The sequence below is a fragment of the Hetaerina americana genome, unplaced genomic scaffold (assembly GCF_022747635.1).
Source record: "Hetaerina americana unplaced genomic scaffold, ioHetAmer1.1.p SCAF_7, whole genome shotgun sequence".
NCBI lineage: Eukaryota > Metazoa > Arthropoda > Insecta > Odonata > Calopterygidae > Hetaerina > Hetaerina americana.
The window spans coordinates 17106405-17128078 of record NW_027287316.1 but is presented as its reverse complement, the minus strand read 5'-3'; the positions used below and the strand labels follow the sequence as shown (position 1 = coordinate 17128078).

Genomic DNA, 21674 nt, shown 5'->3' with positions numbered 1-21674 from the left:
GAGCGAGAATTGCCTTCGGTGCCTACGCCTATATTTCTTATATCAACCATGATCCGCCATTTATGTATCTGATTCCTTATAATGATCATTTATTTATAGATCATTAGAATATGTATTGAGAAGTACACCTTTGTGGAACAGTTTTACAATTAGACAGCGTTTTAGTTCATATTTTCCAATATGGTATTACCTTTATACTACTTCGAGCTCGTATGTGAATTTTGACGTCACGTATTTGTATTTATGTTAATTCCAATATTTTATAGATGCAGTTTATGTTACTCTTCAGTCGCCAAGGCAAATTGCGTCTCCAAAAGTGGTATGTAGCTCATCCAGATAAGTTAAAAAAGAAAATAACGAGGGAATTAATCACCACGATTCTCGCAAGAAAACCAAAGATGTGTAGTTTTTTGGAATGGCGTGATGTGAAAGTTGTGTACAAGAGGTCGGTAGATTTTCTTTAAGGTATCTCCTCTTAAACTGTTCAAAATCTGTATCACACTGTAATTTATCATAGGTATGCCAGTTTATATTTCTGCTGTGCCATTGAACAGGAAGACAATGAACTTCTGACCTTGGAAATCATCCACCGTTACGTGGAACTATTGGACAAGTACTTCGGAAGTGTAAGTTTTACCCAAAACCTAGGTACTTTCTTCGAATTCGATTAAAATTCTCCCGGTCAAATGAATGTTTATTGTTGCGGCAGTTTCATAATATTACTGTTTTGTTCTTGTCGATTTTTTTCCATTTTCTTGTTTGTACAGGTGCATTCGTTCCTCATTTCGTGAAATTCCGATATGCATCTAATGATATTTTCTTATTTTCAAAATGTTATCATTTAGTGACTACACATGGCTTTGCCAATTGCTACATAGTCTATTTAGGCCGAAGAAGAAATTTTCGAAAGAACTTCATCTTGTGTTATGCCGTATTTAAAAACTAAAATGTGTACACCTTGACATTTTTCCTTGGTTTTTGTTCGCATTTGCTGCCTGACAAGATAATGCCCTTCCGTTGCGCTAATTTACAGTGGCAACTTATAGGTAGTGTGACTCTACTTCTTTCTTGTGGGTCTTATCAATTTCCTCGCGACGGAAACAAGACTGGTTGGTGTCCAAGTCCATATTCAATGAAAAAATTTGTGCCAACGGATGACTGATCGTCAAATACAATTTATTTTTCCTCTGGCACGTTTGCAAGAGCCATCTTTCACTTGATAGCTTTTAGACTTGTTGAATAAACCATCCTCAAAAATACATTATCTAATTTTGATTAGTAGGAAAACAGTTTATCGAACTGTCAATAGTTAATTATTAATTAAAAACAAATCGAGATTCCTGACAACCAATTAAAACTAATATGTAACTTTGAACTATCCACAGGAAAATGCGTTTACGTTTAGTTGTTAAGTAATTGCATCATGACTATAGTGGTCCACTAAGTGTAAGGTTGATTCGGGTAATATTTACAACAAACTTAAACGTGGCATTACTCAGTGAACTAAAATGGGGACAAGCTGAAAAGATGGTTAAACTTATTCATTGATAATATAAAAATATATGATCACTTCTTCTCATTGTTTAGGAAATACTTATGTTAACGTATGATACACAAATATTAAAAATGTATAGGAATCAAAACCCTCGTAGTAGGTCCACCAGCAAATTATCATAATCCAGTGTAAATTATGCTTATGATTTACAATGTTTATTCAGGAGTTGTGTAAGGGATTTTTCGTTTACACCTTAGAAATGTTAGTAATTATTGGCAATATATCTGTCTAATTCAATGATATTTTATGAGATTTAATGTACTGCCTTTGTATGCTTTTTCTAAACTTTGCTCCTTCCTAATTATTTTTAAAAATATTGTTGGTTACTTTGTTGTGTATTTTCACTTTTATTAATTTGTGAAATTTATTCTGTGAACTGTTTTGTTGGTGCGTAAAATTTTTGAGCAAACAGCTTGAATTATTTCCCAAAATTATATAAGGGAACTGATACAGGTGAGATTAAAAAATCAGCTGACGTATGTGGAAAGTACATGAATAAAACTTGGAACTTGAAAGTTCCAATTATATAATGTAGGCCATAGAATGGCCTCATGGTGGAAATATGGATCTTTTGAGACTTGAGTCTTGGGATTGAACCAGTATTAAGATTTGTGAATGCTCGGAAAGTAGATTGCCAACCTCTGGTAATGGAAATTCAGACTTAAACTTAGGTCAACCCTGCCACAGAAAAGATTTTGGGTAGAGGTTGGACTACCGCTGCACCTTGTTGAAGGTGTTAATTATTGTAGGAAGCAAAGCAATAATTCTAATTCTTTTCCTGTTGTGATTCACACATTTTTAGGTGTGCGAGTTGGATATAATATTCAATTTTGAGAAAGCATATTTCATCCTGGATGAGTTACTTCTTGGAGGAGAAATTCAGGAAACGAGCAAGAAGAATGTTCTGAAGGCAATTGCTGCCCAGGACTTGTTGCAAGAGGTTAGTTATGGGGAATATCCTCTTGAGCTTTGAGTGACACTACTCTGCCATTAATGTACTACATTGTGTGCCTTGCTCTGTGTTACACTCCATTGCCTAATTCCTTGTCTTCATGGCTTATTTGTTTTGGCAATTCAAAGCAAATGCTTCAGTGTGGAACAAGAGAAGTAATGTATAGAATGAATGTGCCATAGGTTTAAGTTTTGGTTATGCAGTTTTAGCAGTGATGTTATATTATCATGTTTTAGGACTTTCGCATAGGTACTAAGGTGTGATATGTCCTTTTGGTAGATTGTTTCCTAGTTGGTGTTTTGAAACTGTACACCTAATTTGGGGCTACATTGTAGTTAATCAAAGCCATCAATTGAGACCTCATAGAATTATACCAAGTTTTTGTTAGTTATCTATTCACTCAAAGGGAAACATGAGACCCCAAATCTTGTGGGACAAATAAAACCATATCTCATGCTCAATTTAAATATTTTTAAGTAAATATATGCCCCCATGAGCCTCGCATTTATGTACAGTGTTTTTCAGTTTGTAGAAATGTCATTTGGATGTCCCGTATGCTCATTAGTATAGTTGTTTGTATGCCTTTTTGAGTTGTTTTTATGGGAGTAAAACAAAATACTTAGTACCAAATTTTAGTATTGGTTTTGCAGTAATGAATGTTCATTTTTTAAAATGTGCTGAAATCATTCCTCAATGCGTATTGTTGCATTTTGCGCTCCCTCCATGCAGCAAAATAGAAATTTAATTAGGTATTAAATTCATCTTGGTAGCTCACTTACTCATGAATGCCTTGAGTTAGCTAGAGATTGTCCAAATCTCAATTTTTTTCCCTCCCAAGTTGTGGCATGTTGCATCTCATTTTCTGCATGTCATGTTGCAAAATAAATGAAGCTTGCATTAAGTTAATTCACAACCATTTGAAAGTAATTTAATGTACTTCACCATGGTTTAAATAAAACATGCAATTGAAAATATTACAAGATACAGTGATCATATACTCACTTTCCTTTTTAAGTGAAAGCATGAATATAAGGAATGCTTGGAATGCAAATCTGCCTTGAAGCATGTTTGGCTGTGATGAGCTTTTTTGTTCCTTAGTTAACCAGTGAGCTGAAAGAATTTTCATTCTAATAACCTAATTACATACATACTTTCTTGTTCATGATATGTACCTATTAGCTTTCATTTCTTGTTTTTTTTGGTCCCACGTTATCATCATGCTATCAGTGTGTGCCCCTAGCTGAGTTCTTTTTTAACTACATAAGCAGGAGTCATTGTGTATTTCTTTGAAATTCCACAGATATATTGTCATGGATTTCAGTCATACTGTTGTCTTTTGGTGATCTAAAATACAACCCACAGAATCAGTATTTTATTTTTTTCAATAGCATTAAAAATATTAGTTAGCAAAAAAATGTAACCGCAAATTGTTGCCAAATTTAGTATGTACCTTTGTTCTTTATTTATATATTTAAGTAAATCTAGTCCAATAGTTAAATGAACATACATTTTGTTGGTACAATCAATCAAATCGTGTGTTTTAACCAAGTTTTGATTTGGGAAAGGATTCCTTGGCTTGTATGTGGTGCTTTGTTCTTTATACCAGCCAAGGTACATTATTAAAGACTAAAGCAAAGCCGCTAAGTTTGTTAAGTGGCTTCTTGTTTCCCCGTGCCCCATAAACTTGTCCCAGGGGTCTTCAACATCAAAATGAAGATGAAATCTTCCAACATTGACTTAGCTTTTTAAATGAGGTGAAATTTGAATGACATTCTCATTTGCAGTGTTTTTCATTTGGGATTCTCTCTGTAGTCTTTATTTTTTTCTTTTTGATTAGATGGGGTGTCCTTGCTGTCATTTAAATCTTGACATTTTTCATTTTCACTAATGTGGTTGGAGTAATGTATTAGTACTAGTACATTTTCAAACAGTGGTGATGGTTTTTTGCGCCATATGGATTGTTTGAATAGACGTACATTTATGAAAAGTTTTAGAATTTAAAGCTTTGGGACAGAGAAGGAAAGGCCAGAATTAGTTGCATTAGATTTTCACATGAATGTCTTCGTTTTTATTTTGTAGTTTTATTCTTATAATTTTTAGGAAAAATAGCATTAGCAGATATATGAATTGAACCTACTTTTACATATTCATAGTAGACCGTGCCTATAAATTATTTCACCTTTTATTTGTGACTAATTGACATAGCATTCCTAATTGTATATGTAGTTATTTTTTTGGATTATTCGTGTGGTGTTGAAGACCTCTGTTCAAATTTGTACCTGTTGTAGTGTATAAAAGATTTAGTCAATTATCATTTGGTTTTACAAGTATTATCATAAACAAGATTAAAAACAGGGTAAATTCATACCACAGATATTTGATCTATTATTTTTATTTTACAGTATGTGATTTCATTAACCGTGAACTCTTCAGTTGTAAAATTGAATGCAATGTAAAACTCAACCCTTAATAAATTCTTAAAGAAGCTCTTATAGGAACAGTTACCCCTTTCATCAGGATGAAAATATAAATGTATATGGGAATCCAGTAGTAAGTTTTTCATGATTCATCAGTTATATCTTGTTCACCCCTTGATCTTAAGTGGGCGCACATGGTTGGAATTTTGAAGTAAACCATGAATTAAATTTGTATTTGTGTTCGGTAAATTGCTCTTGTCAAACCAGTCTGTGAAATCACAGGTTTGGTGTGTAATATATGACTAGGCTCATGAAAGTGAACAAATTCAAAACAAAACAAATGGATATAATTATTACATTCCTTGATTTTTAGTTTGAGATGTATTTAACTGTGCCTGCTGGGTGCATGACTATCATGTTTTATTATTGTTGTTTATTAACTATTTGTTGTGATTTATTTTTCAAATGTTGATGGGAAAATTATATAAAATCATTTTATGAGTAGCAAAATCTTTATATTTCACCTAAATACTGATTAAATATTGTTTTCCTAAAAGGAACTCACATTTTCTGCACTTTCATTTCACAATCCTTTGTTACGTATTTGGTAGATGGGTAACCTCAGTATATATATACATTTTATTTGCTTCTTTAAACAGTGGAATCATTTTGCAAGGCATTATTGATCTAGGACTTATTGATCTAGGACTTATTGATAGGTTTAGCAAAATGTTGTGCCTTGTTTATTTGTGCATTCAAGAGAAATTTTAGTGTGTGCTATATTGGTAAAACCATATTAAATAATTATGTACAAGTAAGTCTGATAATATCTTCCATCAGGTATGCATAAATCTTCCGTAACATGTTAAGTGCATTCATAATATTGTATATAATTACTGTGATAAAATAAATCCCTCTACCAGAAATTCAGTGATTGTATTATACTCATCCTTTGTAAATAGTCATTCAATTTTTGTTCCATATTGTAGCTTTCTCCAACCAACAGTGCTGCTATGATTGTAGTACTTTCCATCTTTCAAATCATAATATCGAACATTGATTAAATTCCTCTGTTAAAGATTAAAAATATTGCTAGTTGTGTAGAAATTTTTCTTACGATATATTTTCATCTCCATTGCATGCTTAGCTTAATTTAATCATTCTGTATCCAATGATAATAGGAAAATGATCTTTTTAAAATTAAAATTTCAATTTAAAACATAAAGGCATCATTTTGAGTAGGCATTCACCTTTTTTTTGTTGTTCTTATCAATGTCAATTCTTCTAATTCCTTAGATGCAATATGATAAAGTTCGCGGCATCCAAGCAATGTAATATGTTCTGATTAATACCCTTGAAACAAAAATATTTGAGCCAATAGAATACCTTCTAGAATTGAGAACTACGATAGAAATTATTTTGTCATTTATAGGTTTATAATAAAGTAAAACAAAAACATTCAAGTTAGATTAAGTACTAAGCATGCTTATTTTAAATAATTATTAAAATACAATTTTTTGAAGCTTGTGGGATAATTTGGTTTTATGTGGTGTAATCCCTCTTTGGAGGAAAAGACATATCCCTGAGGAAAAGATATTTTATGGTAAGAATTGTTTTGTGATACATGAATTTTCTCTCCTAAATATAACTCCTTCCTAGGCCAGTTCATCTTAGAATTAGTAGGTAATCTTGTCACAAGGAAGATAAAAAGAACATATATTACCTTGATCCATTTTAAATATGCTAGCTCTTCTTTGGTTTTTACATTTGTTGTCTCTTGAAGTATCAGTGGAATAACCAAGGACTTTATACTGTCATTAAATTTGTAATATTTTTGCCAAGGATGAGAATTTTAAAGCTATCAGGAAAGAATGTTGCACTATGAAATAAATTATTCATGACAAATTTTAATTATGAATTTCTGGTATGAATTGTGTAAGGAAAATTCTTTTATATATACCAGTCATGCTCCCTCTGATTTAAAATATATGTGCACTCAATAGATAACTTAGCATAAAAAATATCCAGAAATGTTCTTTTCAAGTTGAACTATTTCATGATATATATTATTGATTTTTAACGCAGTTTAGCTGTTTACCTTGGCAAATTTTGTAATGTAATTTTTCAGTATCCTATGAGTAATTTCATGACATTAATATATGTGGATAGTGAATTAAGGCTGGATGATATGGTTATGGTGACACCTAGATAGTTGTGTGTACTGATCTCCATTTGATGAATTGGGTGTTTTAAAATGAAATATAATATGAATAGGAGAACTGCTAGCTGAAGAAAAACCTCATCCCACCCTCATTTTCTATCCTCCTTCTCTTCCTTCCCTTCTTCTTTCTTTCTCTCTCTCTCTCTGTCTCTCTGCAAGGACGAAGCCGTCGAGGGAGCATTAAGAGAAATAGGCCTCCTTTGATGGGCAAACCCCCCCTGGCATCCCTTTTGTCTCCGTCATCACTTTCCATCCACGTCTGAGCTACACCTGCCATTGGTCTATATGCATGACCTTGTAGTATATGGGAAAATGTTGCAGTTTTCATTCATTAAGTCAGCAGCCTTGTAAACATTGGAATCGTGTTCACATCCCCAGAAATCCTGGAAATGGAATAGTTTCTATGCCAGAAAAGAGCACTTTAGGAAGTTTCTTAAATTTCTTCCTTTGGCATATATATATTTTTTTCATGTTCATATGGCACATTGATGTGATAATGAGAAATCCTTCCTATAGTATTTTTATCAGTGTAAAGAAAGTGAAATGCATCAAATTGAAGTTTTTGGGAGCAATAAGTATTTTTAAACTTTTTAAAGTTGTGGTGTGTCTTACATTCTAAACTATTATTTCTTAATTGCCTCAGAAATACTAAATTCTAAAAATGTTATGATGTTTAGGTAATGAATTTGAACTATCAAATGTCCAGATTAGCTATAGCACAATGTCATAAACCTCAGTGGTAGTCAATATAAATTTCATTATCAAAATGATTGTTTCTTTTGCACATTATATGTGGCATTCATAAGCAAGTATCTCTGTTCAATATTTGAAAGTGTCTTTTATCAGTGTTTGCAAGGCCAAGCCTATTACATCCATTTTAAGGATTATGCAGTACAGTGCTGTTAATCTTATCGGAATTAGGGTGAAATGTAAACAGGTCCAGTAGAGATTAAGCGTTTCTATTAACAAAATTATTTGCTATTATAGCTTGGATGTATTGTTTTTATGGACCAGTGTGGCAAATATGAGCAATAATCTCTACTTTTCCCAAATTATAAGAATAGTTATGCCACATGGATTCTTATCATACAAAGTGACATTTTGTCTATAACCCATAGAAGTGGTCAGGAGCTAAGGGAATGTTTTTGCTAGGCACTCAAGACTTGTCCTTGGGTTATGCTGCAATTGTTTTCCTGTTAAGAGTATTTACAAGAGTTTTAGATATTTTTTTACTTGTTTTGGGTGGTTAGTGATCTTGTTTTACTGACTACTATTATTTTATTGAGCAGCTTTGTCTAACTATTGCTATTGTTACATGACAGACGACAGATTCCATGACAAACTATTGGGTTTTTCCTTCAGTCATCTCTGCTATTTTGATTCTGTGGCAAAAGTTTGATGTTACATGTTTTGTAAATATTAAATATATTACTCTAGATGCAGATATATTGATAAAGTATTGGGAATATGTACATTGCTCTCTTAAACCATTGGCTTTTGCCTAATTAAAAATATATTTATAACTGTACTTAATTGATGAATAAGGAACTTATTTGAATCCTGGTGTAAATATCTGGCTTGGTTTGGGTATTGGTTTAAAAAATATATTTAATGAAAAACCCATGCCCATTGATAAAACTGGAATACAATCCATAATCATATGTTTTTTTGGGAGTTTTCTATTTCAAATGACATTATGCAGTGTAATTTTTATACATCTTACATGAATACATTATAATTTTATTTTTTGGTGGCTATTTATTTTTGTTGATAATTCTATACACTATTGCTGATATACTAGGGTGCATCCTAACAGTTTTGCATCATAGAATAATATATTGGCTCTTAAATGGCTCTCTGGAACTAGATGCATACTACATTCCTTTTGTCTTTACGTTAACTATTTTGTGATGCCCTTCTGCTCCCAACCACTTCTGCAATGCAAGGAAAGCATTTGTGATCTAATACTGTCTTGCCTTGTCAGATCAGTGATAAAAAATACTGTCATTGATCACTAGGCTAAAGGTGCCTTAAAATAATTTATACATTTTGTAAAGAAAGCCCCTTAATTTAACTGAAATTTATACAAATAAATAAACAAAATTGTTTACATGTTTCAACCATTTCGTGTGTGTCAATGGTGAAAAGATGGTTGGTCTCTGTATCTATGTTTATTAAATTACCAAATTATTTGTCATTTTCTGATACTCATTTTTTGTTGACTTAGGTGTTATTCTTTTGGCAGCTCTTAAACAGAATACAAAATATATTTGGCTTTGATTGTAACAATATATAAATCATGTCTCTGCTTAATCTTCTTACGTCCATGCATTCATGTGTTAATGGATCAATTTTGTAATTGCATTGTGTTACACAAAGCAGTGTAAAACCAATTTTTTGTTTGTTTTGATAGTAAGTTCTTGTGTGCAGGATAAATCTTTTTCTATCGTTTACTTTTGATTAGCATTGTGTGGAAAAACCTATGGTACTATTGGATTAGTCTAAAGCGTAAGTTCCATGAATCCAACAAAATTTCAAGAATGCTCAATGCTGGATATTTCCAATTTCTTATTTATTCAATGCATCAAATGATTTGAAGTCTTTAAAAATACATAACTCTAAACAAGGTTTGAAAATATGAAAAGTAAATTGAAGTATATGATAGGTTATGGTGAGCTAAGGCTAAGATTTAAACTGAATATGTATCCAGCATGCTCTAAATAGTAAAATCATTTAATGTTGAGGGAACTTGGGATTGACCTGGTGCCTCCCAAACACTCAGAATGGGAATATTAAAATAATCCACACAAAAATTACAATCCATCTTATCAATGAGTTAGGGTAATTAGTTGGAAACTGTGAAGTGGGCATGGTTCATAACTTACAAAATTTGTGATGTTTTCATTAACTCTCTAAAAAGTTTGAAAGGTGCATGCTATTTCATGTCTCAGAATGAGGAAAAACTTATAGTGACTTAACTTTTTTTCATGCAAAATAATTACGTAATCCTCGCATACTCGTTAATAAGGAAATTCTTGCAGAATGGAAAGATGTCAGCTTCTAAAAAGTTAATGTACTTAGTATGAACCCGTAAAAAAGGGTTGGGTGCCTTTAATGACAAGGAGGAAGACATATCTTCCTTTATGAAATATATTTTGGGTAGTGGGCCCATAATGTGCTATAAAATTTTTATTCATGGTGATGTGCTGGAAATTTCTTTCATTACATACTTTGTGAATGTGTCAAGCTGTATTATTTGGTGTTCAGTGTTAATTTCATTTCATGACTATTCATTATACTGAACAAAATATGCATATGTCATAAAATTGTCTTTTCATTAATATTTTGTAAATTGATATAATATACAAACATATATCTTGGCCAATAAGAATTGTACTTAATTCTACAATATTGAATAAACCTTAAAGTGAATTGATTTACTGTAATTTATCATTATTTATGCATGCCTTGTGGACAAGATGTGTGGCGATGGGGTTAATGTTTTCCCTGTTTTCAATGCAAGAAAATGCAGTGAGTTTACCCTCCATATGTCTGTTTCCAGTGTTTATTTATTGAGCACGACTTGGATGGGCATCTTGTCTTTTCAATTGGCCACCTTCTGAAGTCTCTCTTCCGTCTCTCTTCATTTTTGTAGGAGGAAACGCCACAAGGTTTTTTCGAAGACCATGGACTGGGGTGAGGAACAGGGTAGCTGAAGAGATGCTCTAAGGATTCTTTAAGCCATATCCTATTTACCTATTCCCCCCCCCCCCTTCGCCTCAAAATTGCATAGTTCTGCATTCCATTTCAATAAGAAGAATGAGAAATGCTTTCACATTGTAATGATGTACATAGTTAAGGTTATAAATGAAACTGTTGCTCTCGAACTTGACCAGTGAGTGCATAAGAGATGAAGATTGAAGCATTTCATCATGGTGAAAAATTTACTTTTCTTCCTTAGTGAAGTTTTGTGAGCATCCACCTTCATCACTGTTTCTTTTCTGTAGTTTCATTATTAAGTAAGATTCCTTTACAGCTAATTACTCAAATTAACATCAGTCATGCTAATGCATTTGAGTTAAATGACTTTGGAAAGTTGTTATGGAATAATTCGTGCATTTTATATACTTTTATAATTGCTGTGTAATTCATTCTCTTAATTTGATGAATCCTCAGGAAGTTAATCAAAGTACTTGGTATGAACATAAGTTTTGTGATTTTGTTATAATTTGAAGAGTGGTGTCTTTCATATAATTAATTCAGAGTTTCCACAATATTATATAAGTTGTGAAAAGAAATTCTTAATGATTGCCTATGCACACCAACTGAAAGTTGGATGGCGAAACTCAATTTTGACCAAGTATGCTAAACACAGGAGACCTGATCATATTAAGCCTGTTAATTTATTTTGGCTTAATTTGCTGCATTTGATATTTGAAGTAAAGCTTTACAGGTTTGTGAGTGAATGTGCTTATATTGAGAAACAATTGGTGGCTTATTATGTAATGTTGATATTTAATATGTTACCCTCATGTACTTAAAATATTAAGCCCGTTGTATGTTTCTCACTTGTTAGATCAGCATTATTTTCTCATTAAAGTATACATTCCATGAATTTTTTCTGTTGAATGAGTTTTGTGTACCTACTGGGTATGCAATTAATTATCCAGATCTATTTTTCATCTAATGAAAATGTTGGCCTATTCAAACTAACCATGCATAAGCACTAAACTTGAGTGTTTGAACAAAGGAAGACAAAATTCTTTTCCCATCTTGGTGGTAAAAATGAATACCTGTCATGATTATTATCCTTTTTGTTTTCCCAATTGCATTTTATTGCTATAATATTATGAGTACATTTAAAGATTTGTGGGATATACCACAAAAATTACTTAAAAGTCATCAGCTGATGTGCATTAAAATGCAAGAATTTCACTGTAAATAGTCATTTGCCTAGACCAGGACTTGAAGCTATATCCCTCAATTTCCAGCTGAGAGCTGTAAAAAAAATTCAGTAGTTTACAGTGTATTAGGCTACCTTGGTGGCTTAAGTGATAAAAGCAATTGGCTGGTAATGGGTACAGGTTTAAGTCCAGGTCAAGGTAAATGGTTTTTACCTCGTGATATTCCATTAATACATTTCAATTCTGAGTTAAGGCTGCAACATGAGCATGTAACCTCGGCTAAAATGCCTTAAATTTATGTATTTCCAATATTTCAATAAATGGTCAGGTATGCTAAATAACATTGGTAAACATCATAAATTGTGCAGTATTTGGAACTAGAATAAAAACACCATATAATTACTTTTTAAACAACAAAGATGAGCTAATGGCATACCTTAATGAGATAGCAGTGAGCAAATTCTGAACAATTTAGTGCAATAAGTTCTGCAGGTTTTTGGGTTTCCCTGTAAATAGTCAGGAAAGATTGATATGGCCATCATAGCAGTGAGGAGGTTTCATTTAATTTTAGATGTGCTCTATTTAAGCTGATTTCATTTTGAGAAAGGGAGTAAATTTGTTGGTTATGATAATCAGAATTAAAGAAAAACTGATACCTGTCACTAATCTGTAGTGGATGTTACCATCTGCATCAGAAGAATGCATGTACGTGCATTATCATACGAGACGATACTTGGCAACCATTTGTACATTTCCTTGAACATCTGTGATGAAGTTATACAAATACTAAATTATCCTAGTTGTACATGATTTGCTGGAACTTGGCCTGGCCTGAGGATTGGTAACCACATGAAGGGCCTATTTATTACAAACTAATAATTGTATCCATCCATTCCATTATTCATATATGCCGTTTTCTTTAAAAAAAAGTTTTAAGCTATCAGTAAAACTTAAAATTTTTGACTTAAGTTCCTATTTAATCATACTAATGCATTTACCTGCATTCTTAAGAAATAAAATTTGTCCATGACAGCAGAAATGAAGACGTGATATTGGTATATCTCCAGTTAGCTAAGCTTCTTAGGCTAAACTGGTTACATATGTGGGCATAACTAAAACAAAATAAGTTTTACCATAATAAATGGACAAGTTGATTTTAAATTGCAAGGTAAGAGTGACGGGAAATATACGTCAATGGTAATATCAATGTGCAGTCGAACTGTCTTTGGTATCACATCCAGAACTTACAAAAGTGAAAAGTAGATTGTCAAGTGCCAGTATACTTGAAGAGAATGACTTGCATCATTTTAAGAGGGGGAGTTATTTGGAGATTTAATTGAAAAACCAGAAGAGTGGCTGCCATTTTTTCCCCACTCAGATTACATAATTATCCAGACTTAAAATTCCCATTACATACTACATTTGTAACGAACATGATGTTTCATTGATTTAAGGTTTGCCAGCCTTTTAAGACATAAATTTTTTACCCCTGAAGAATTCTATGATATGTAGCTCTTTCAGATAAAACATGTTTTCCACCAAGCAAATCAAAGTGAGGTGTTAACCCTATCTGGTGAAACTTGCTGGAATTGCTTCATATTGAAATAAAAAGCCTAACTAAACATGATCTAGGTTTCAATTAACACCCATGGGTACTGATAATTTTGATCTTAGTGCAAAATGTAGGTCGGGAATAGTGAATGCAGTAATTCAGAATAAAGTTTTAGGAATAAGTATGCAAGGATGGCATTTAGCTTTAGAATGATGCTCTGGACAAAATAGAAATTAAAGATTACAATTTTTTCATTGTATCAGGTGTGAAATAAAGGTGTAATTGTGTGCGATTTTAGTGGGAATTCGTCAAATAAATACTTCCATAGGGAGGAATTATTTTATTTCTCATGTGATTTCTCTGAAATCTTGGCTAATGGCATGAGAGACCTAAAGTGAAAACACATTTTGATTTACAAGAAAATATGTACCACTGCCTATAGCTACTCCTTAACTTTGTGCAATGCAAGTAAAGTTAGAAGAATTAATCAATTAAATTGTTAACATTGGGATAACAATTACCAATAAAAAAAGCATGTTATCTGGAGATTCATACAATAAAGCACTACACCAAAGTATAGAAAATACTCCGAGAAATGTTTCCACAGCATCATCTCCATAATATCATACTGTCTTTTCCCTAAGGCTGAGGAAAGATAATATACTCTTTTGAAATGCTCGAGTAATATAACACACTGCAGGAATGGAACTTGGGGAGCCAACAAGAATATTACTCACAAATTAATAGGATTGGTAACCATTGGATATTCATAAGTTTCAGGAAATTTAAGAAAAAATTTGGGATTTCTCAAACTTGAGTCGCCTACAACATATTTTAAAAAAACATTAACATAGTGATCAACCTGAAGGTCGATTGATAGGTGTCAGTTGAGTTTGCCCAATACTAAGCCTTATGGCATGTAAAATTTATACACCAGGATAAGGAGGAACACCAGATCCTTTCCATGTCGCTATGGCTTCCCAGGAAGTTCTGGTAAGTATAATTTTGAAAAAATGACTGGACAAAGCTCTTTGGTTTCATTTTTTGTCCATTAATGCTTTTAATACACATTAAAAAAAAATATATATATATATATGTCTAAAGACTAATGATGTCAATTTATCAAATTTTGAGTGCTGTGCTTGAACTTTTGGTCTGGAAGTCAAAAGGGAACATGTTATAGAATTGTTCATTTGAAATCTATGTTTAACAATGAAACGCCTAAGGCTACAAAAGTTTATATTTACGTACTTAAGGTTAAATTTTTGGTTTATGAAGTTGATAACTTTTATGACAGAATAATAATAATTGACGTATGCATAGTATGATTCAGAATACCACATATTATGTAATCGTATAGGGTACGTCAAGAAGTACAGTAACTTAATAATTACTAGCCAGAAAAAATGAAATACACCGACGTGCACAATATAAAATTCAATATTACCCAGAATTGATGTAGTCATTCACACAGTAAAAGCATTTTTCATTGAAGTATGTAAACAATTTATTTTTAAAAATAGAGAGTGATTTCTCATTTTTTAAACTAATGGGAAGCTTGTTCAACATTTGGATGCCCAGAGAATGAGGTCCCTTGGTCATCATTGTAATGCTAGCAGATTCTGGAAACAAGATTTCTTGTCGTAGTCTCATAGGTGTCTGTGCCATTATTTGATGGGAATAGAGCCATGTTCTTTTTTACAAAAATTAATGAATAATTAAATACACAAGGGACTGTTTATTTGGCAAGGCTTTGAAATAATGGTCTGCAGTGGGCTCTATAGGGTTTATTGCGCATGGACCTAAGCAATTTCTTTTGAATAATAAATATATTAGTTTACTTAGTTGATGACCCACTTTCCCAGATTATGATACAAGAGAATAAACGAGACCATAGTGGAGCGTTCTGAAAACATCCATACTAACAGTATGCTTCAGAATTGAAAGAAGATAGAACACAGAATTTTATTTTTCACTTAGATGCATGATGTGCAAGTCCCATTTCAGGTATTTATCAAAATATATTACCAAAAATGCATATTTATTAATAACTTTACAGTTACTTGTCTTAGGCTGAGAAGTACTTTTATCAGGATGGCATGTTTTTGCAGAGAATATCATGGCCTGAGTTTTAGTTTCATTAAGAATGAGGTCAATCCCACAACACCACGTGCCCATGCCATGAATAATGGATTCACCTAAAGTCATCAGATCTTCAAAGGATTTTTGATACAGCGCAATGCTCACATCATCTGCAAACAAGACAGTTACTGAGAGGATTTACATGTAATTTTCTAGGTAGATCATATATATAAATGATAAATAGAGTTGGACCAAATACTGATCCTTGAGGAAAGCCTTTATCAACACCTAATGGTGAAGAGAGGAAGGTATTCCCATTCTTCTGGAAAGCTACCCTTTGTTGATGATTTTTGAAGTATGTTCTCAGTCACTGCTGTGCTTCTAATACCCATTAAATCACATTTGTACAAGAGTTTATCAGCTCAACCACATCAAACGCTCTGGACAAGTCAAAGAATATACCCGTAACTTTTTGCTTGGAGTTAATTTATTGTATGATGGTGTCAACTGCATTGAAAATTGCCTGATCTTTTGACTTTCCTTTTCTATATCCAAAAATCCTAACACTAACTTATAATAACAGTGAAAATAATTTAGCATAATATTTTTGCTTTAATTTATAATTAAGGCAAATTAAATACAAAAAGACCAAAATCTACGCACAGTTATTGAGGCATACCTACTTTAGAAGCAATGATATGAAGTTAACTGTAATGTATTTGCTAATATTTACTGTAATTAAAGTGAAGGTTTACATGAGAGTCCTTCATGACTTTGTAATAAGAGTTGACACCCATTTTATTAAGTGTTACAGGAATGTAATTTTATGAAAATCTTTCCATTTTTATAAAAGAATAATGGCAATATTTACAAGTATATGTTTACTTACTAAATTTGAAATTACTAACTTAAATTTACAAAATGGGTTGTGGTAGTCCAGGGATTGAGTGTTGGACTACTGACCAGAAGGCCTGGGTTCAATTCCCAGGTAAGCCTCCCTGGGCACCCTCAGCTTCCCCCAAGCCATCTGTTTTTTGGGTACCATATCTTCCAGGGAAACCAAAACCGCCTCAGGGAAAGAAACTGATCTCCTTACCATGAAGTGTGAATTTCACTTGCTGTATAGGGCTTAGTATGGGTGAACACAACCATCACCTACCAAACTAACCTGCGGGTTGATTACTGTGTTTATGGTTTTTAAGTTTACGTAAAAGTTACACTCAAGGAATGGAAAGCCGAACCCACAATTTCAGCTCATGCTTAAAACTTCATCCTTGTTTTCCTTTAAACACATTCTATTCCTTAAATTTGGAAATTGCTATGTTGCTTATCTCAATATTTGGCAATGTTAACAATAAGAATCATCAAGATGATGTTTGATAAAAGAAAATATTGTAGTCCTGATAAAGGTTGACAACTTATACATTTCCGGGAAATGGATATTAGAGCAATAAACAACTAAATTAAATGTGAAGCAATTAACGACTTTGTTTTCTTTTTCCTTCATTCTCAATATCAATAAAATAGCCTGAGTAAAATAGGTGCATCATGATTTGAAACAGGAAATGATTATAGGAAAAAGTAAACCCTGTTTACAAGACTACACATAAAATATTTGTCATATACTGGCATAGCTACAACCAGGATGTTATTTCATGTATCTACAAATTTTTCATACCTTTAATTATCCTTTCAAAAGTTACTTTTTGAAATTGGCATTTCTGAGATAAAGGCATTGAACTTTAGTGCAGTATTCATCATGCTCTTCCATTTTTCTTTTCTAATTTGCATCTTAAGGAAAAATAGTCATACCATTTTCTCATCCATCTAAGATAATGTAACAAAAACTTTTCTAAAATAATACTTGGCAATCTCAACACCCTAGCAGATCCATAAGGTTGCTAGTATATAGTTTATTGGTAGTTAGGGGTAGTTTACCATGGAAAACATGGACTCAAAAGTATGTAATGGGAAAGTGTTGCATAATCATGCGTGACAAATTATTTATGAAGTTCTAACTTAGACAAAGAAGGAAGTGGTCGAGGAATCACTGTCCCCCTTAAAAGTGTGCATGATCATGTTACATTTATTGAAAATGATGTTTTTACAGACAGTTTTCATTATGAAATTATAATTAATGAAGAAGAAACTGATGAAACCACTGAAAGTGGCAGGGAGTACGGAAGTTTTTTGATCAAAATTTGTAAGCTTATTTAAAAAAAAAATAATTGTAAAACTCATTTTTACGTAATTAATTTCCTACAGTTTTTAAAATTTTGAGAGAATAGCATTGATGTAGCATGGAAAATTGTTCAATTATAAAAAAATCTGTTGACTGAGAGGAATACTCAGGTTTGCTCTCGAAAGCTGTTCACAAATCATACCGCTACTATTGGCTGCACTGTTAAGCGGCTGCCCGAGCCCTTTCTCCAACCCATTTATGCATCCCTCTGTGCAGATTGGGGCCAAAAGCTTTCAACTTGACTATGCAACCCTTTCAGCTTCCAGTCATTGTAAAAATTCTAACAACTCTGCCAAGTACATGTAATAGTGTACATTACCTCAGGATAGGAATTGAAGCTACATGTGAGTGTTTGAGTACCAATAAACCATGGGTAAGCTCCAGTACTGTGGTGATAGTACAGAAACCACATGTAGTGATGACCTCCATGATTCTATGAGAGCAAACAAACATTTGAAGTTTGAGTAGGTAAATATTATTCAAGGACCTAGTATTTTCAGGATATAATTTATAAATAGCACTAATGTATAGAAATAAACCTACATTAGAAAATATATAATTCAAATGCAAAATCTGCATCATTAAGAAAAACACCATGGAAAGGTTTTAAAGGAAGTAATTTTCCAATATGGCCGAACCCAGCGAAGTTCGTTGTGCTTTGTGCTCCGATACTTTCGATGAAAATAGCGTAATTATTACGTATACATTTGATTGCCTGGCTAAATTTCACTTTCAGTGCACCTCTTTAAATAAGGCCAGCTTAAATGCTCTAAACTCCAGCCGAGAATTGATATATCAGTGTAATAGCTGTCAAGTTCTGTCTACGCGCCAAATTCACAAGGTAACGAGCACATTGTCTCAGTTAATGACGGGACAGCAAGACCTAAGGTTGCTCGTTGAAGGCTTAGTGTCTAAAGTTTCCCAGTGCTGTGATACTATTATAGAACAAGATAATCAAATACGGCAACTCAATAGTGAGATTCGAGTGCTAAAAAACAATAGTGGTAACCAAGCAGGCATCAACCAAAAGACTGTGAAATCCGTATCTTTTGACGAATGCAGATCCTCAAATGTGACATCTGAAAATTATGACGCCAAGAAATCTTTCTCTTCTATGCTGAGAGTTGATTATCACGAGAAAGACACCCATAAGAAGACGTCCAACCCAATTACGCCCGAGGAAAAAGCTGAATCTAAGGTGCCTCTTACAACTTCGCAAAAGATTCCGATGCAGTCAGCTGATGAGCCAAATAAGGCCACTTTAGAAAAATCGCGGGAACCATCTCCATCCCCTAATGGAACCTTTGTAAGGAAAAATTTGAAACAGGATGAAAACAATGACGCGGGATACACCGTTTACGAGAGCAAGAGAAATCGGCGGAGGTCAAGAAAGTTCGGAACTGGAGACGCCAGTTTGGGCTGTCCTTTCAAGGCGATACAGAGGAAAGCACATATCCATGTTTGGAGGCTCGAACCGCAAACTAAAGATAAGGAGATTAAAGATTATCTGGAACAAAAATTGAATTCTCCCGTGATTGTTGAGACTTTAAACGCCCGGGGTCCATATGCCTCATTTAAAATTACCGTTGATTTTCCTATGTTAAGCCATGTCCTTGACTTAAGTCTGTGGCCAGAAAATGCAGAAATTGATAGGTTTAGATTCAACAAAAACCACACGAAAAGTAAACTAAATGGTCCTGCAGCTGGTGTACCTTCTAATCAAAGTGCATCGCTCTGACTAGAGCAGCCCCTAAAAGTATTAACCTTAAATATTCAATGCATTAGAAACAAAATAGATTGCTTAGAGTTATTGATAAATCAGAATAATGCTGATGTGGTTTGTATCACCGAACATTGGCTCAGGCCAGCTGAACTAGTTACTGTGAATATTGATGGTTTTTACATTGCCACAATGTTCTGTAGGCAGAACTTCAAATGCAATGGAGTCCTTATTTTTGTTCAAAATGGTTTATGTTCCAATGAATGTAAAATATCGGATGATTTGTGTGTGGAGAATGACTTTGAATGCCGTGTGGTTGACCTCCTCATTGAAAAGCAGCACATTTACGTAATGAGTCTATATAGATCACCAATAGGTAATCAACAGTTAGTTTTAACTAATCTAGCTAAAGTTGTAGAGAAATCCTTTTGTGCAACCAAATTCCTGATAATATGTGGAGATTTTAATATCGATCTAAGTCAAAATGATAATGAGAAGGGCAAACTAGTGGATTTATTCTCATCATTTGATCTAAAGCAAACCATTTTCCTACCTACCAGAGAATCGATGAATAGTGCAACTATAATTGATAACATATTCACAAACTTGACTTTCACTTGTGGTACTGTGATAGAATCCCATCTCTCTGATCACAAGGCCTTAATAACATCAGTTAATGTACCAGTTGTTTCAAAAGCTCTAAACAACAGTGTTATTCGCCCTAAAAAAAGATTCTTCACAGAAGAGGCAATGGAAGAATTCTGTAATATTTTACAAAAAACAGATTGGGAATTAGTGTATGGCACAAATTCTGTTAATGAAAAGTTTGACATTTTCCTCAACATCTTCATCTCCACTTTCAATGGTTGCTTTCCTTTGAAACCAACCAAATCAAGAAAGCCACATTACAAATCTTGGGTAACCCCAGAAATTTCTTGTATCTCAAGGGAATTAAAGTCCCTTTGGTCAAGATACAGAGAGACTAATGATATCAAGGTAAAACAACAGTATTCAGATTATAAGAAGTACTATTCCAAATTAATAATTGATACAAAAAGAAATTTCAATGTAAACTACATCTATTCTTCTGAAAATAAAACCAAAGCAGCATGGGAAATCATCAATAATAACTCTGTTAAATCACAGAGAAAATTTTCTATTGACTCTGTCTTCTGTGAAAAAGAACTGGTTTCTGAACCCAATGATATTGCCAACCATTTCAATCACCATTTTCTTAACTTCCTTGAAAAGTCATTGCCTCTAAATCTTGCTCCCCAACTATATAGAGGACAAAACTCCGTCATCTCAGTTTCAAGTAATATTTATTTTCGCCCAACATGTGAACATGAAGTGAAACTAATCATAAAAAAAATTAGCAAAAAAGACTCAGCTGGATGGGATGAGGTTCCCTGCTCACTCCTTAAGGGGAAATGTAGCAATTATCTTTTAGCTCCCATTACTCACTTAGTAAATGCTTCTCTATCATCAGGTGTATTTCCTGACAAACTGAAATTCTCAGTAGTCATTCCTCTATACAAAAGTGGGAATCAGGAGGTAATGGACAATTACCGCCCGATAACAAAAGTTTCTGTGTTCTCAAAAATACTTGAATCTGTCATTGCAAACAGAATAATGGAATTCCTAATAAAAAACAGTATTTTATCAAAGTCCCAATTTGGCTTTATTAAAGGACTTTCTGCTGAGCTCGCTTTATACAAGTTTATTGACTCTGTTCTTGATGGCATAGATAATAACGCCAAGACACTTTGTATATTTTATGATCTTAGAAAGGCTTTTGACTCTGTTGACCATGTAATTCTTCTGCATAAACTCCATTGCTATGGACTAAGAGGTATTGCAACCAAATTAATAAGGTCCTTCTTGACAAAGAGAATGCAATGTGTAACTATTTCCAGTGCAAATATGAAAAAATGGTCATCCTCCTACCAGGAGGTTATTAGAGGGGTTCCCCAAGGATCCATTCTGGGGCCACTGCTATTTCTGTTATACATTAATGATCTGCCAAACT

At 33.2% G+C, this 21674-nt stretch overlaps 1 protein-coding gene across 2 annotated transcripts; it reads left to right on the top strand.

Moving 5' to 3' along the window:
• The first annotated feature begins 22 nt into the window (after positions 1-22).
• AP-1sigma (AP-1 complex subunit sigma-2) lies at positions 23-11760 on the top strand. Of its 2 annotated transcripts, none has more exons than XM_071595707.1 (5): positions 23-183; positions 267-445; positions 518-626; positions 2358-2495; positions 7305-10583. In XM_071595707.1, the coding sequence occupies exons 1-5, from the start codon at positions 181-183 to the stop codon at positions 7347-7349; spliced, it is 474 nt and encodes a 157-aa protein (XP_071451808.1). In that variant the 5' UTR covers positions 23-180; the 3' UTR covers positions 7350-10583. The 2 variants fall into 2 exon arrangements, with proteins under 2 accessions (XP_071451808.1, XP_071451807.1); XM_071595706.1 differs by lacking the exon at positions 7305-10583 and adding an exon at positions 10801-11760 and having other exon boundaries at positions 24-183.
• The last annotated feature ends 9914 nt before the right edge of the window (positions 11761-21674 follow it).